This window comes from Callorhinus ursinus, unplaced genomic scaffold (assembly GCF_003265705.2).
Source record: "Callorhinus ursinus isolate GAN/ISIS: 27379988/994484 unplaced genomic scaffold, GSC_fseal_2.0 scaffold48, whole genome shotgun sequence".
In the NCBI taxonomy this organism is placed as follows: domain Eukaryota; kingdom Metazoa; phylum Chordata; class Mammalia; order Carnivora; family Otariidae; genus Callorhinus; species Callorhinus ursinus.
The window spans coordinates 5,698,486-5,711,585 of NW_027397110.1; the positions used below are offsets into that span (position 1 = coordinate 5,698,486).

A 13,100-nucleotide genomic window follows, 5' to 3' on the forward strand; every position below is an offset into this window, starting at 1 on the left:
AGATGGAGGATAATAGCTCCTACCCATCATAGCGTCGTTGTGCGGAATTAAAGAAGCTAATGTCTGACAAACATCCAGGGCTTTGTTCAATGGAGCAGATATGAATCGGATGCCTCTGTGTGCCTGTTCGGTTTACAGGAAAGATTGTGAAAGAGAGCTGTTCTCTTGCTTTCTGCACAGGAGAAGCAAGGTGGAAGCTTCTCCGGCGAGGGAGCGTGAGCACGACACTGCGCTCGCTGCTCGTTCAGGAACCCTTGCCGCGGGAGGACGGCTGTGCGGCGCGGGGCGGCGCTTTACTCGCTCCCGCGCGGGTTTCCCTAAGCGCCTGGGTCACTCCAGGCCCCCGGCGCGCAGCCGCGCGGGCTCCGGGGCGGAACTCGTACGCGCGGAACCTTTCTTCCCTGCCCCCCGCTGCCGCGACCCGCCCGGCGGGAAATGCGTCAAGGACCGCGCCGCCCCGCGCCGCCGCCGCTCGGCCTCGGTCGCCCCGGTAACGCGCGGCGGGCGGCAACCTCATCATGAGCGTGCGGGTGGCGCGGGCCGCGTGGGCCCGGGGTTGGGGCGCCGGCTGCCGCCGCGGCGCCGCGGACTTCCCGCTGCCCCCGCCGCGCGCCGTGGACGTGGCGGAGCTGCTGCGAGACGCCACGGCCGCGGAGGAAGGCCCGCGGGAGGTGGCGGCGCGGCGGCCGCCGGGCCAGTGCTCGGTGCTGCTCTTCCCGGGCCAGGGCAGCCAGGTGGTGGGCATGGGCCGGGGGCTGCTCCGCTACCCGCGCGTCCGCGAGCTCTACGCCGCCGCCCGCAGCGTGCTGGGCTACGACCTGCTGGAGCTGAGCCTGCACGGGCCGCAGGAGGCCCTGGACCGCACCGCGCACTGCCAGCCCGCCGTCTTCGTGGCTTCGCTGGCCGCCGTGGAGAAGCTGCATCACCTGCAGCCCGCGGTGAGGCCCGACGCCCCGCGGCCCGCCCGGGGAGGATGGGCTGTGCCCGGGCCCCCACCCGCCAGGCCCGAGTGCTCCCACGTCTGACGCATTGGGCAGAGTCTTACCGAGTTCCCACTGTTGTAGGCGCTGGGGACATGGCCCTAGGCAAGCCTGCATGTTAGGGAAGGGGGATGATGAAGAATAAATACACTGTGTAAATGACATAGTATGATAAATATGGCGTTACAGAAAGGAAAACAGAGCAGGGAAAGGGGCTGAGGAGTCAGGGCTGGACTGCGATTTTATTTATTTTGCAAAAGGTGATTATTTTTACTATTCTTTACACCCAACACGGGGCTCAAACTCACGACCCCCAGATCAAGAGTCGCATGTTCCATCTTCTGAGCCTGGGCTGCGATTTTTAAATTTCTGTTTTCTTGTGTGTGTGTTTCTTTTACTTTTTTTAAAATTTCAATTCAATTAATCAACATATAGTGTAGTATTAGTTTCTGAGGGAGAGTTCAGTGGTTCAGCAGTTGTATTTAACATCCTGTGCTCATCCCATCACGTGCTCTCCTTGATGCCCCTCGATGATTTCAAATGACCCCCTCAGTCATTTGTTAGTTACTAAATGATTTTAAAAGGATTGAACTTCGACCTTAAATGAGGGATCATGAAGAAGATGATGTGTGAGAATGTCACTTCACTTGAAGGTGTGAATTGATTGCTGTTAACATTTGATAATATCAAAACAGTAAATGGGAAGCTACTGCTTTGAACCCTGTACTCCATTCTCACAACCTCGTGAAGTAAAGACGGTTACTTTGTGGATGAGGCAAGAAGACCCAGACACATAACAGAATTAGTGAAGTGGTGGCTGTAACAGTCATGGAGCCCTTGCCCTCGGCCAGGTCTGTGCTTAAGCACTGTAGAGACATTATCTTGGTGTCATCTCAGTAACCCTGTGAGGTAGGTCCTGCCCTTACCCCATCCCACAGATGGGACAACCAAGGCTTGGAGAAGTTAGGGAACTCTCCCAAGCTAAGAATCAAATCCAGAGAGTCACTCTCTTCTCTGCGTAGCTCCCTCCGTCTCCCTCGGCCTAAGAGGCATCTCCAGGGCAGAGGCAGGAGGATGCAGAGCCCTGGGTTGGAGTCACAGCTTCACCAGAGTCAGCCAGCAGGCTTTAACTTGTCTTGCCAGCAAAGTTCCTCATCAGTAAAAGGGCTGGTTCAGGGCTTGTCAATGCCACTTCTGTGTGTACTCTTCTAGCCAGAGCATCAGGCCAGTGGCTCCTGGTTCCTTGAGCCTCTGAACACCCTGCCGGGTCTCAGTGCAGAGCCCTGGACTGAACCCCTCCTGAGACCTCGGCCTCATGTCCTGCATCTGTCACCACAGGTTATTGAGAACTGTGTTGCTGCTGCCGGATTCAGTGTGGGAGAATTTGCAGCCCTAGTATTTGCTGGAGCCATGGAATTTTCTGAAGGTACACAGGAAGGGGTTTGGTTTTGTGCTGGGGTGTTCTCTTGCTGGGCTCACTGGGGATCAAGGACACTGTCAAAAATAATTCTGGAGCCACTCGGGTGATAAAGAAGAAGCACATGGATGAGAATGACATGGGGACCCAAGGACCAGACTTCACCTTGATTCCCTTTTAATCCTGAAGGGTTCATTGGGGATTTTCTTTCTTTTTTGTAATCTCCTGAGCTCTGTTTGCTTGACTGTCCCCCGCGCTGTCCTGGGTGCTCTCAGTCCACTCCCATGGCACCCGTGCCTGTCACGTGATAGATGGCCAATAGATAGTCGTGGAATGAAAAAGAGTAAGTGTTCGATCTTGAGCATATCAGTTTCACTTAGGATTTTTGCTCATAGTGAAACCCATTAAACTATCTTGTTTATAGTTAAATATGGGCAAAGGATGTGAACAGACCTTTCTCTAAAGCAGATAAATAGAAACGGCCAACAGGCACGTGAAAAGATGTTCAAAATCACTGATCATTAAGGACTTGCAAATCAAAACCACACTGAGATACCACCTTATACCTACTAGGATGATTTCAATTAAAAATATATAATAATAAAATTTTGGAAATTAAAAATAATAAGTGTTGGCAAGAATGTGAACGAATAGGACCCTCAGACATGGCTGGTGAGAATGTAAAATGGTGCAGCCACTGTGGAAACCAGTTTGACAGTTCCTCAAGACGTTACGCATAGAATCACCATATGACCCAGTGGTTCTGCCTATAGGTATATACCTAAGAAATGAAAACCTATGTCCACGCAGGAAAACCTGTACACAAACGTTCATAATAGCATTATTCAAAATAGCCCAAAGATGGAAACAATACAAATGTCTCTCATCAAATGAGTGGATAAACAAATTGCCCTCTGTCCATGCAATGGAATATTCTTCAGCCATAACAAGGGAGAAAGTGCTGATACATGCTGCAACACAGATGAGCCTCAAAAGCCTGCTCATTGAAAGAAATGATCTCTTTTATGTGAAATGTCCAGAATATGCAAATCCAGAGACAACAGATTAGAGATTATGAGGGTGGAGGGCAGAGGAAAGGAGAAATGGGGAGTGATTACTTGGCAGATACGGGCTATTTTATGGAGGGATGGAAAGTTTTGAAACTAGAGCAAGCTGGTGGTTGCACAACATTCTGAATACAAAAGATACCACCGAACTAAACCCTTGAAACTGGTTATATTTTATGTGACTTTTACTTCAGTGTTTTAAGAAACAGCATTCTAGCACAGTTAAGGAAACGATAAAAAATGTTGCATATTCACACCTCCTAATAAGACTTTTATTTTTTTTAAGATTTTATTTATTTATTTGTCAGAGAAAGACACGGCAGGGAGGGAACACAAGCAGGGGGAGTGGGAGAGGGAGAAGCAGGCTCCCCGCCGAGCAGGGAGCCCGATGGGGGGCTCGATCCTAGGACCCTGGGATCATGACCTGGGTTGAAGGCAGACGCTTAACAACTGAGCCACCCAGGCGCCCCTATGTTTTATTTTTTTTAAAGATTTTACTTATTTGAGAGAGAGAGAACACGAGTCAGGGGAGGGGCAGAGGGACAAGCAGACTCCCTGTTGAACAAGGGAACCCGATGTGGGGCTCGATCCCGGGACCCCGTGATATGACCTGAGCCGAAGGCAGACACCTAACAACTGAGCCACCCAGGCACCCCTAATAAAACTATTTTATACACACATAGGTTTTCTGTGCACATAATTTGCAGAGTTATAGTTTATGTATATCCTGTGTTTTTTCACTTGACGTTTTGCATAGTTCTTTTAACACCTGCGTGGGAGGACTTCCGTGTGCCCTCTCCACTTTCTGTGGGTTCTTTGCTACTTCCTACCTCAGGCTCTCATTGTATTTGCTCCACAATGTGCTCCCTACCTGTGTAAGGGGCCAACAGTCCAGTACAAATGTATGTAGGTGCTGAGGGAAGGAAGATGTGCTAGGAAGGGTGCAGGGTGTGCTCCTCAGACCCTCTCTGTGGTCCCAGGAAACCCTGGACTCGTCCCTTAACCTCTCCTTGGTCCAGTCATCCCCTCCCCCAGGGAGCAGACCCAGGACCAGGATGACGGATGTCCAGTCGTCACAGGCCGTTCTTACCTCACGATCACGGGCTGCCTGCCCCAGGCACAGCCTGTCCTCTCACCTCGAACTTGAGCCGCCCTGAACCAGGAGCTCTACATTTCCCTTCATTTGTCTTGGCAGTGTCAGCTCCAGCTCCAAGTGAGGGCAGTAAAGCTTGATTTATGAGAATCCTGTTATTGAAATTCTGATGCGCAGTTGTCACAACAATCCAGGCAGATGAGATAGTATTATCCTCATTTTACTAACTGAAAATTTGAACCTGAAAGGTCATGACTTGCCCAAAACAGTATATGTAGCTCCAAGTCTGTTCCTTTGCACTTGCTCCCTGCACCAGGGTTTCTCACCAGCAGCACTGTTGATGTTTTGGACCAGATAACTTGATTTGGGTGGGGCTGTGCATTGTAGGATGTGGAGCAGCATCCCTGACTTCTGCCCACCAGATGCCAGTAACATGCGCGCGTACGCCCCCAACGCACACACTCCGCTGTTGTGACAATCACAAGTGTCCCCAGACCCTGCCCCAAGGCAAGATCACCCCTGGTTAAGAACCGCATCCTACAGCAAGCCAGCTTTAAGGCTGGGAGCTCCGTGGTTTTGTTTGTATGGTGCTAAGGACAGCACCCACCTCTCTCATGACGGTGGTGCTGTCTCTGTGTAGTAGAGATACGAAGAACTGTGGCCTTGGGGACTGCTGATAACTACCAGCGTCAGCGTCTCCAGCACGCTGGGTGAACTCGCGCTTTGTCTCGCGGGTCTGGGCTTCCCCCGCTTCATCACCTGCCCTGATTGTTCCAAATGCGCTTCTCTCTGGATAGGTTTGTATGCGGTGAAAGTCCGAGCCGAGGCCATGCAGGAAGCCTCGGAAGCTGTCCCCAGCGGGATGTTGTCTGTCCTCGGCCAGCCTCAGTCCAAGTTCACTTTCGCCTGTTTAGAAGCCCGGGAACACTGCAAGACTTTGGGCATAGAGAACCCCGTGTGTGAGGTGGCCAACTACCTCTTTCCTGATTGCAGGGTGATCTCAGGACACCTGGAGGTTGGTACTGATGGGAACAGCCTTCCTAGACCCCAGCCCATACAGAAGGTTAGAATTGTCCCGCCCACAGTAGGGAGCCCATGAGGGTGTGATGGGTGTTCTGCCAAGCCATGGTCTCTGGGAAGTATCTGAGGGCAAGCAGGGGCGGGGGGGCAGAGTGACAGGGTGGCAGGGGGGAGGTGGCGTGAGCACTGCAGAGGGAGGCAAGAGGCTGGGATGCTGTCCCCACTCCACCATGCATAGACGAGGACCTTGAGCAAATCACCTAGCCCACCTAGGTAAAGGGGTTGGACCAGATGATCCCCAGGGCCTTCCTGTAGTAAGTTCTGGGGTTCTCACCTCTGATCTGGTTGCTTCCTTCGCGAGAGGAGAAGCCATTCCTGGTAGGTTACTCTGCCCCACTGTACCTTTCAGGTATCGTTTTTATTGAGCCCAAGTTCATTTTCTTTCCTTCCTTCTGTCCTTCCTTCCATTCACTGCTTCCCTAGACATTTCTCAAGCAGCTCCTCTGTAACAGGCCCTGAGGGTAGGTACCTGGACTGATAAGCTGGGAACGGGTGACTGTGGGTTTAGGGCACAGTAAGGGTCAGGCTGGCTGCCCGGAGGCCTGAGGAGGTGACACCAGGAGCGGTGCATGGAGGGTACATTTGCCGGGAAGAGGGGAGGCAGGGAGGCAGGGAGGCAGCGAGCAGCCGACGGCAAAGTGCAGCTGGGCACTGAGGGCCTGGCCCCGGGTTGCTGAGTCCACGCCGGATCCCGCACAAGGGGCTGCAGCTGCAGGGCCAGTGTCTACACAGCTCGTGTCATGTAGACCTTGCAGCCAGCTTGTGTTCCCCAGAAGGGAGTCCTCTGTGTGCTTAACACACGAGGAAGCTGAGGCAGAGGGAGAGGCCAGTGCTTAGAGATGGTGGAGGCAGAACGGAGTGCCAGTCTGTCTCATTCTGGAACCTTCTTCCTCCACTCGACTGCACTCAGTCTGCCATCCCCTGAGAGGCCTTGCCGATATGCCAGGAGTCTGTCCATCTCCTCGGAACCAGCGAGAGTCTCTCCTGTGACAGTTCTGAGGGCATAGGAGGATGGGTGACAGTGGCCCCACGTGGATCGTGGAACTGGTTGCTCGTTCCCATTAACAGCCTTGGAACGGCCCCGAAGTGGGTGGGGAGGGGCCCCAAACCAGGGCTGGCATCTCCTTGCGCAGCTCCCAGACATTTGGGTACATGGGATGACAACTCCTCGGATTCCCAGCGTTAGCCTTTTGGTGCCAAAGCAAAGAGCTCAGGTGAAGGCAGGGCTTTCCTGAGCAGTAGAGTCCCTTTACAACCACTGATTGGTAAAAACCCCTTGACCTCTGCCTCCTGGGCCCTGAGGCTATGGCCTTGACTCCTGTGGCCCCAGCCTGGGATGCGACCTGGATGAGTCCAGAGGCCTTATGTGGAAAGCACTGTGAGATGCTGAAATGAGTAGCCATCCATGCAGACACCACTGACCAGACAGCCCAGGCACGGCGGGAAGGACCCAAAAGGCCGGTGTTCAGAGGGGCTACTGGGTGCCCCTCAGCAAGATGGGGCTGGAGGACGGGTGGCGGTGATGTGAAGCGTCAGGATAGGCTGGACCCTGCTGCAGTGACAGGCAGCCTGGCCCCTCAGTGCTTCCCACAGCTGGGGTCCCACTTCCGTTGCGGTTTGCTTCGCTGTGCTGAGCTCGGCCGCACTGGGCTCTGGCCGGCGCTCAGGCCGCTGTAGCAGCCTATGTGGGACGCCGACAGCCTCCCGGCCTGGGACAGTGACACGCGGTGAGCCACAGGCTGCGCTGGCCTCTGCAGGGAGGGGCCCACAGAGACGGGTCACCAAGTGCCGTCCAACCAAAAATACGAATCCTTCCTACCCTCCGGGGGCACAAAGAGCCATCCTGTTACCTAGTTTTTTCCAGTGTACATGGATGGGCTCGGCAGGCAAGACAGTTGCTGACGGTCACATAGCACTTATGTGCCAAGCAGAGTTCTCCTGGATGGCCCGTGGGTTGGCCAGTGTGGTCCCCCTTTTATAGATGAGGGAACTGAGGGACAGAGAGGTAAGGCAAAATCACCCAAGGTCAGGCAGCTGCAGGGCTCACCTTCTGTCTTCCAGGGAACAGCTGGCCCAGCCTCCGTGCACCTGTGGATGGTGGCAGGATGGTGGCAGGCCAGAGACGGGGCCAGAGAGACTGGTGACAGTTTAGCACACAGGAAACCCTTCGGCAGAGCCCAGGGGAGGACCATCAGGGTGGCAGGCCCCGGACTGTGTCCTAAGGGCCTAGGGTCTCTTAAGAATATCTACTGTTTTTAAATTATTTGCAAATTATGTAGTTTGCAAACAGCTCCAAGTTTGGGCCTGTTAGCCTGGGAGGCCCCTTCTAAGCTGAGACGCCCTTCAAGGGAAGGCTTTTGGCTTCAGGGAGACAGAGCTCTTTTCTCAAGAGAAAGCTCAAGATGATGGGGTTCCGATAGAAATGAGGAGGGCGCCTGGGTGGCTCAGATGGTTAAGCGTCTGCCTTCGGCTCAGGTCATGATCCCAGGGTCCTGGGATCGAGTCCCGCATCGGGCTCCCTGCTCCTTGGGAGCCTGCTTCTCCCTCTGCTTCTCTCGCTTTCTCTCTCCATCTCTCTCTCCCTCTGTCTCTCATGAATACATAAACAAACTCTTTAAAAAAAAAAAAGAAAGAAAGAAATGAGGATTGGAGCCTCCGGAATTTTTATCTTTTTTTTTTTTTTAAGGTTTTAATTTATTTGACAGAGACACAGCGAGAGAGGGAACACAAGCAGGGGGAGTGGGAGAGGGAGAAGCAGGCTTCCCATCGAGCAGGGAGCCCGATGCGGGGCTCAATCCCAGGACCCTGGGATCATGACCTGAGCCGAAGGCAGACGCTTAACGACTGAGCCACCCAGGCGCCTCTGGAAGTTTTATCTTGAGGGCTATGGAGTAATAAGAAGACAGGCTTATTAAAAATTGTGAAGGGTAGGGCGCCTGGGTGGCTCAGTTGGTTGAGCGACTGCCTTCGGCTCAGGTCATGGTCCTGGAGTCCCGGGATCGAGTCCCGCACCGGGCTCCCTGCTCGGCGGGGAGTCTGCTTCTCCCTCTGACCCTCCCCCCTCTCATGTGCTCTCTCTCTTTCTCACTCTCTCAAAAATAAATAAATAAATCTTAAAAAAAAAAAATTGTGAAGGGTAGCCAGCTTATAATTGCAAACTCACACTAGGTAGGGCGTTCTCATGTTGTCAGACCCTTTCACACCTCCTGTCTGATCGCTTCCCAGCAACCTTGTGAAGCAGCTGAAATTGTGCTGTGTGGATGACAGAAGTTGAGAGGTTGAATGATCTGCCCAGCGCCCCCAGGACAGTGAATGAGGCGCTGGGGTGGACCACGTTCCCCAGCCTCGATCTCTTTCAGCCCCACCGTGGCCGCCTGCCCAGGAGGGCTGTGTGAGTGGTCGCAGCCCCAGAGGAGGCCTTCTGGGTCACCGTGTACACGACCGATCTGTACTGGAACAAAGAGGTGAAGGGAGCCTGTCCTCACAACTGTCTGCAGGATGAAGCATGCCGATGTGCCAGTGGGGGCCGCCTCGCCGTGTTTCTTCCCCTAAGATGTCCTTGGCTTAAACTTCCTTCCTTTTTCATCCAGGCGCTGCAGTTCCTCCAGAAGAATTCCTCCAAGTATCACTTCAGACGCACCAAGATGCTGCCCGTTAGCGGGGGGTTCCATACCCGCCTCATGGAGCCAGCCTTGGAGCCCCTGGCACAAGTTCTAAAGTCGATTGGTGTCAAGAAGCCTCTGGTTTCCGTCCACTCGAACGTCGATGGGAACAGATACATGCATCCCAAACACGTCCAGAAACTGCTGGTGCGGCAGGTGGTCTCCCCGGTGAAGTGGGAGCAGACGATGCATGCCATATACGAGAGGAAGAAAGGCACGGAGTTCCCCCAGACTTTTGAAGTGGGCCCTGGGAATCAGCTGGGGACCATCCTGAAGAGCTGTAACCTGCAGGCTTGGAAGTCCTACAGGCCCGTGGAGGTGCTGGAGGACGGGACCTAGACCAGGCCCCCCGGCGGATCTCCTGGTGCCCGGGGCGGCGGGGGCGCAGCTTAGGAGGGAGAAGGGGACCCAGGAGGGGCTGCAGCGGGCCTGGACCTGCTGCCCTGCCTGTCCCCTGGCTTCCTCCTCCGAGTGATTGGGAGGCAGTGTTTGCAAAGTGGTTTGAAGGCCACATAAAAAGCACTGAAAGTGAGTTATTTCTTTACCTGCCAAGGTCCGTTTCTCGCCCCCCTCGCCCCCAGGCCTGTTCCAAGGCTGGGGGGAAAGCTGCAGCCAGGCCAGAAGAGTCTGCCTGGAGGCAGACCTCACACCCCTGGGCTCCGGTGGCTCCTCTGTGGGCTGGGAAGGCTTGGCCCGTGGCCTGTCACTCCACCCACAGCCAAACCTCAGCCCTTTCATCACGGAAAGCAAAGGGCTTTCAAGACACCACAGGCCGGGGCAGCCACCCTGTCCACCCCTCTCTCCGTAGTTGGGAGACTCGGTCCCACATTTGTTTATCTACCCAACAGGTGGTATTGAGCACCTGCTGTCTACCTGTAAGCAAGTGGCCTCTGCCCTGGTGGGGAAGAGTCGGTAGAGTCGGTAGCCAGGCGGGAAGGGTCTGGGGAGGCTGGCTGAGGGCCCCGTTTCCTCCCCCGCCCCCAGGCGTCCCTGCAGACAGTGATCCCCAGGTGTCTACTCTGTGGCCGTGACCTCCCGTGGCACAGGCCACCCCCCCTAGCGCTTCTCTGCCCTCTCCACACCGTAGCAAAGCGCAGCCTCTCGGTGGACGCTGCTCCTGCACTGATACTAAACAGGAGTCATTCTAAGCTCCTCGGTGGCTTTTTCCTTCATCAGTGATAGTGGGAAACCCACTCAGGTACGGGATCTCTGCATTTGTCTGTAATTGTCTGTGTAGACACCCCCCAAATCCCGGGTAGGTTTCTCATTTTTAATTCCGCAGGGTTTCTCAGCAGGGGCCCTGTCCGCCTCTGGGCAGAACTGGCTCATGATGTGAGCCGCTGTCCTGGCTCCCAGCCACTCGGTGCCAGTGACCCTTCCAGATGTCGTGACCCCCGCACATGCCCACGTGTGTCCGCAGCACCGGCGGCGAGCCCCTGTGAATAGGACCACGGAACCCGATCTTCCCCACAGCCTGAGTCTGAGTGTTCTCTGGAGTTCAGTGACGATCTCTCACAACTCCCATTTTAGGGCGCCTGGTGGCTCAGTCGTTAAGCGACTGCCTTCGGCTCAGGTCATGATCCTGGAGTCCCGGGATCGAGTCCCGCATCGGGCTCCCCGCTCAGTGGGAAGCCTGCTTCTCCCTCTGACCCTCTTCCCTCTCGCGCTCTCATTCTCTCTCTCTCTCTCAAATAAATAAATAAAATCTTAAAAAATAAAAACAAAAAAAACCTCCCATCTTAGAAATTTTCAAATGTTCACAAAGAACCTTGCTGTTATTTTTGGTGGGCAGCAAAGCAAAGTTTATGGAGCAATAGTACAAAGCTCCCAAAGAGGGAGGGGACCCAAGAGGGTTGCCCGAAACTTGCTATTATTTTTAAAGAGCGTGGAGTCTGTCTGAACCCTCCCCCGAGCACCGTGGCAGTGGCCGCCCTGGGAGACTCTCCAGGCCAGGCCTGCGTTCTCTGGCTGTGCTGCGGGCAGGATGGTGTGGCACTTACACTCGGCTCTGAGGAGCACAGTCCCACATAAGGGAGCTGGAGAAGCGGCGGAGGGGAAGTGTTCCCGCATGGCAGGCCTCCCTGCTTCTCTGGGCACAGCCCTTTTCCTCAGGATCCAGCCAGACTCCAAGCCACAGGAGGGAGAAGGAACAGCAATCAAAGGGCATATGGTGCTGCCTTAAGGAAGGTTCCAGAAAGCTGGCAAAGTCTCTGGCTACACTGCAGGGGCTGCCCAGTAGGGGGAACCCAAAGGTGCGGGCAGGCAGTGCTCACCTCCACGACGGGAGCCCTGGGCTGGGTGGATGCGCCCTTGCCCCGCCCCCGCCCCTGCAGACTTTTGAGTCTGGATCAGTGACAGCAGCATAGGGTGGGGAGGGGAGTCTGGGGGCGGGGGGCGGGGGGCGCGGAGCGCAGGGTCTGGGGTGAGAGCCTGAGGGGCTGTGGTGGATCCTACATCCTGCTTCTTGGCAGGATCTGGGCGAGTGTGTGCCCCCTTAAGAATACCCCACACCATCGTTGGCCCCATGGAGCTGGCCGGCCCCGAGGTAGGCACACCTGCCACCACGTTTGCGTCCCATGCCCGTGGAGACCCTGGGCCTGTTTCTCGTTTCTCTTTCCAGCAGCTTGCCTCCCTCGGTCCGCCTGGAATTGGGCGCTGCTTCCCTGCCTGGCAGGAACGGGCTTCCCTGGGCACGTTCTAAGAGAATCAGATCTTGCAGCCCCAGAAATCTTGACGGGACCAAGGGCCTTGACCAAAAGCCTCAGAAACAGCAAAGATGACGGAGCCCCTCACACCCCCGCAGCCTTGTCACCTCCTCTGGGCAGGTGCTTCACTGTTTGCAGTGGCCTCCACCCCAGGCCCCCCATGGAATAGGGGTCTGTGTCCACCCCGTGGCAGTGGCCCTGGGACCCGCTGCAGAGGTGCACCAGGAGATGGGAGCATTGTGGGGCGATTCTCTAGGGATCATGAGGCCGCTGGGTAAGCACGTTACCCCTGCTTCCCTTCCTAGTAGGGCTAGGCCTCCAGTCCTCCCTTTTTGGGGTTGGACAGTGATTTCTGGTATCACTGTTGCTAAGCATCTGTTTGCAACTTGTGGAAGTTGCCCCGCAGATCAGCCAGACTGGGTTTGACCATGACCCCTTCCCCATCTGGGCCTCAGCGTCTCACCACCCCCTGCAGGCTGGACTAAGATGGCATCAGTGGGCAAAGACCCCGATCTGGTTGGGATCAGAGGATCCCGGTGCCACCCTGGTCAAGCCCCTTCCTTCTCTGGGCCTCGGGTTCCCACTTGTAGGCTGGGCTGTCTTGAGCAGACGAGTGAAATGCCGGCTCCAGATGCAGCCGCATCCACCTCGTGTGGGGGCGCAGAAGCTGTGGCACGCTCCTCACGGCCCCAGGGTTGGCATGAACTGACGAGACAGCAAGTCAGACACTGGCCCAAGCCACCCCAGGGCCTTTGTATGTGCTGCTCCCCCTCGCTGGGTGACGCCTTCGTTTTCTCCACAGCCGGCGTGTTCCAGGTCTCATCCACCCCCCAGCCCCATTTTCTCAGCCCTTTATTGCCCTTAGAACACAGCCCCCAATCCTTAGCGTCTTTGTGTGCTTGTTAAAGAGTATGTGTGATTTGAGGGACCATGTCTTCACCCCAACCCCAGAACCCGTGCCCAAGCCTAGCGCAGTAGGGGTTCCGCTGACACCCATGGGTGGGAAGAATGTTGCAAACCCTAGAACACCTGGGGAGGGGGTCCCCAAATTCCTGCAGGGAGGAGCCACTGCATCGGCTGCACCTGGGGGCTCCAC

The 13,100-nt window shown here is 55.4% G+C and overlaps 1 protein-coding gene across 2 annotated transcripts; it reads left to right on the plus strand.

Moving 5' to 3' along the window:
* MCAT (malonyl-CoA-acyl carrier protein transacylase) lies at positions 1–9,831 on the plus strand. 2 transcript variants are annotated; one of them, XM_025881845.2, is made up of 4 exons: positions 456–938; positions 2,319–2,406; positions 5,355–5,572; positions 9,228–9,831. In XM_025881845.2, the coding sequence occupies exons 1-4, from the start codon at positions 519–521 to the stop codon at positions 9,636–9,638; spliced, it is 1,137 nt and encodes a 378-aa protein (XP_025737630.1). In that variant the 5' UTR covers positions 456–518; the 3' UTR covers positions 9,639–9,831. The 2 variants fall into 2 exon arrangements, with proteins under 2 accessions (XP_073738771.1, XP_025737630.1); XM_073882670.1 differs by lacking the exon at positions 5,355–5,572 and having other exon boundaries at positions 1–938; positions 9,228–9,444.
* Positions 9,832–13,100: the final 3,269 nt, after the last annotated feature.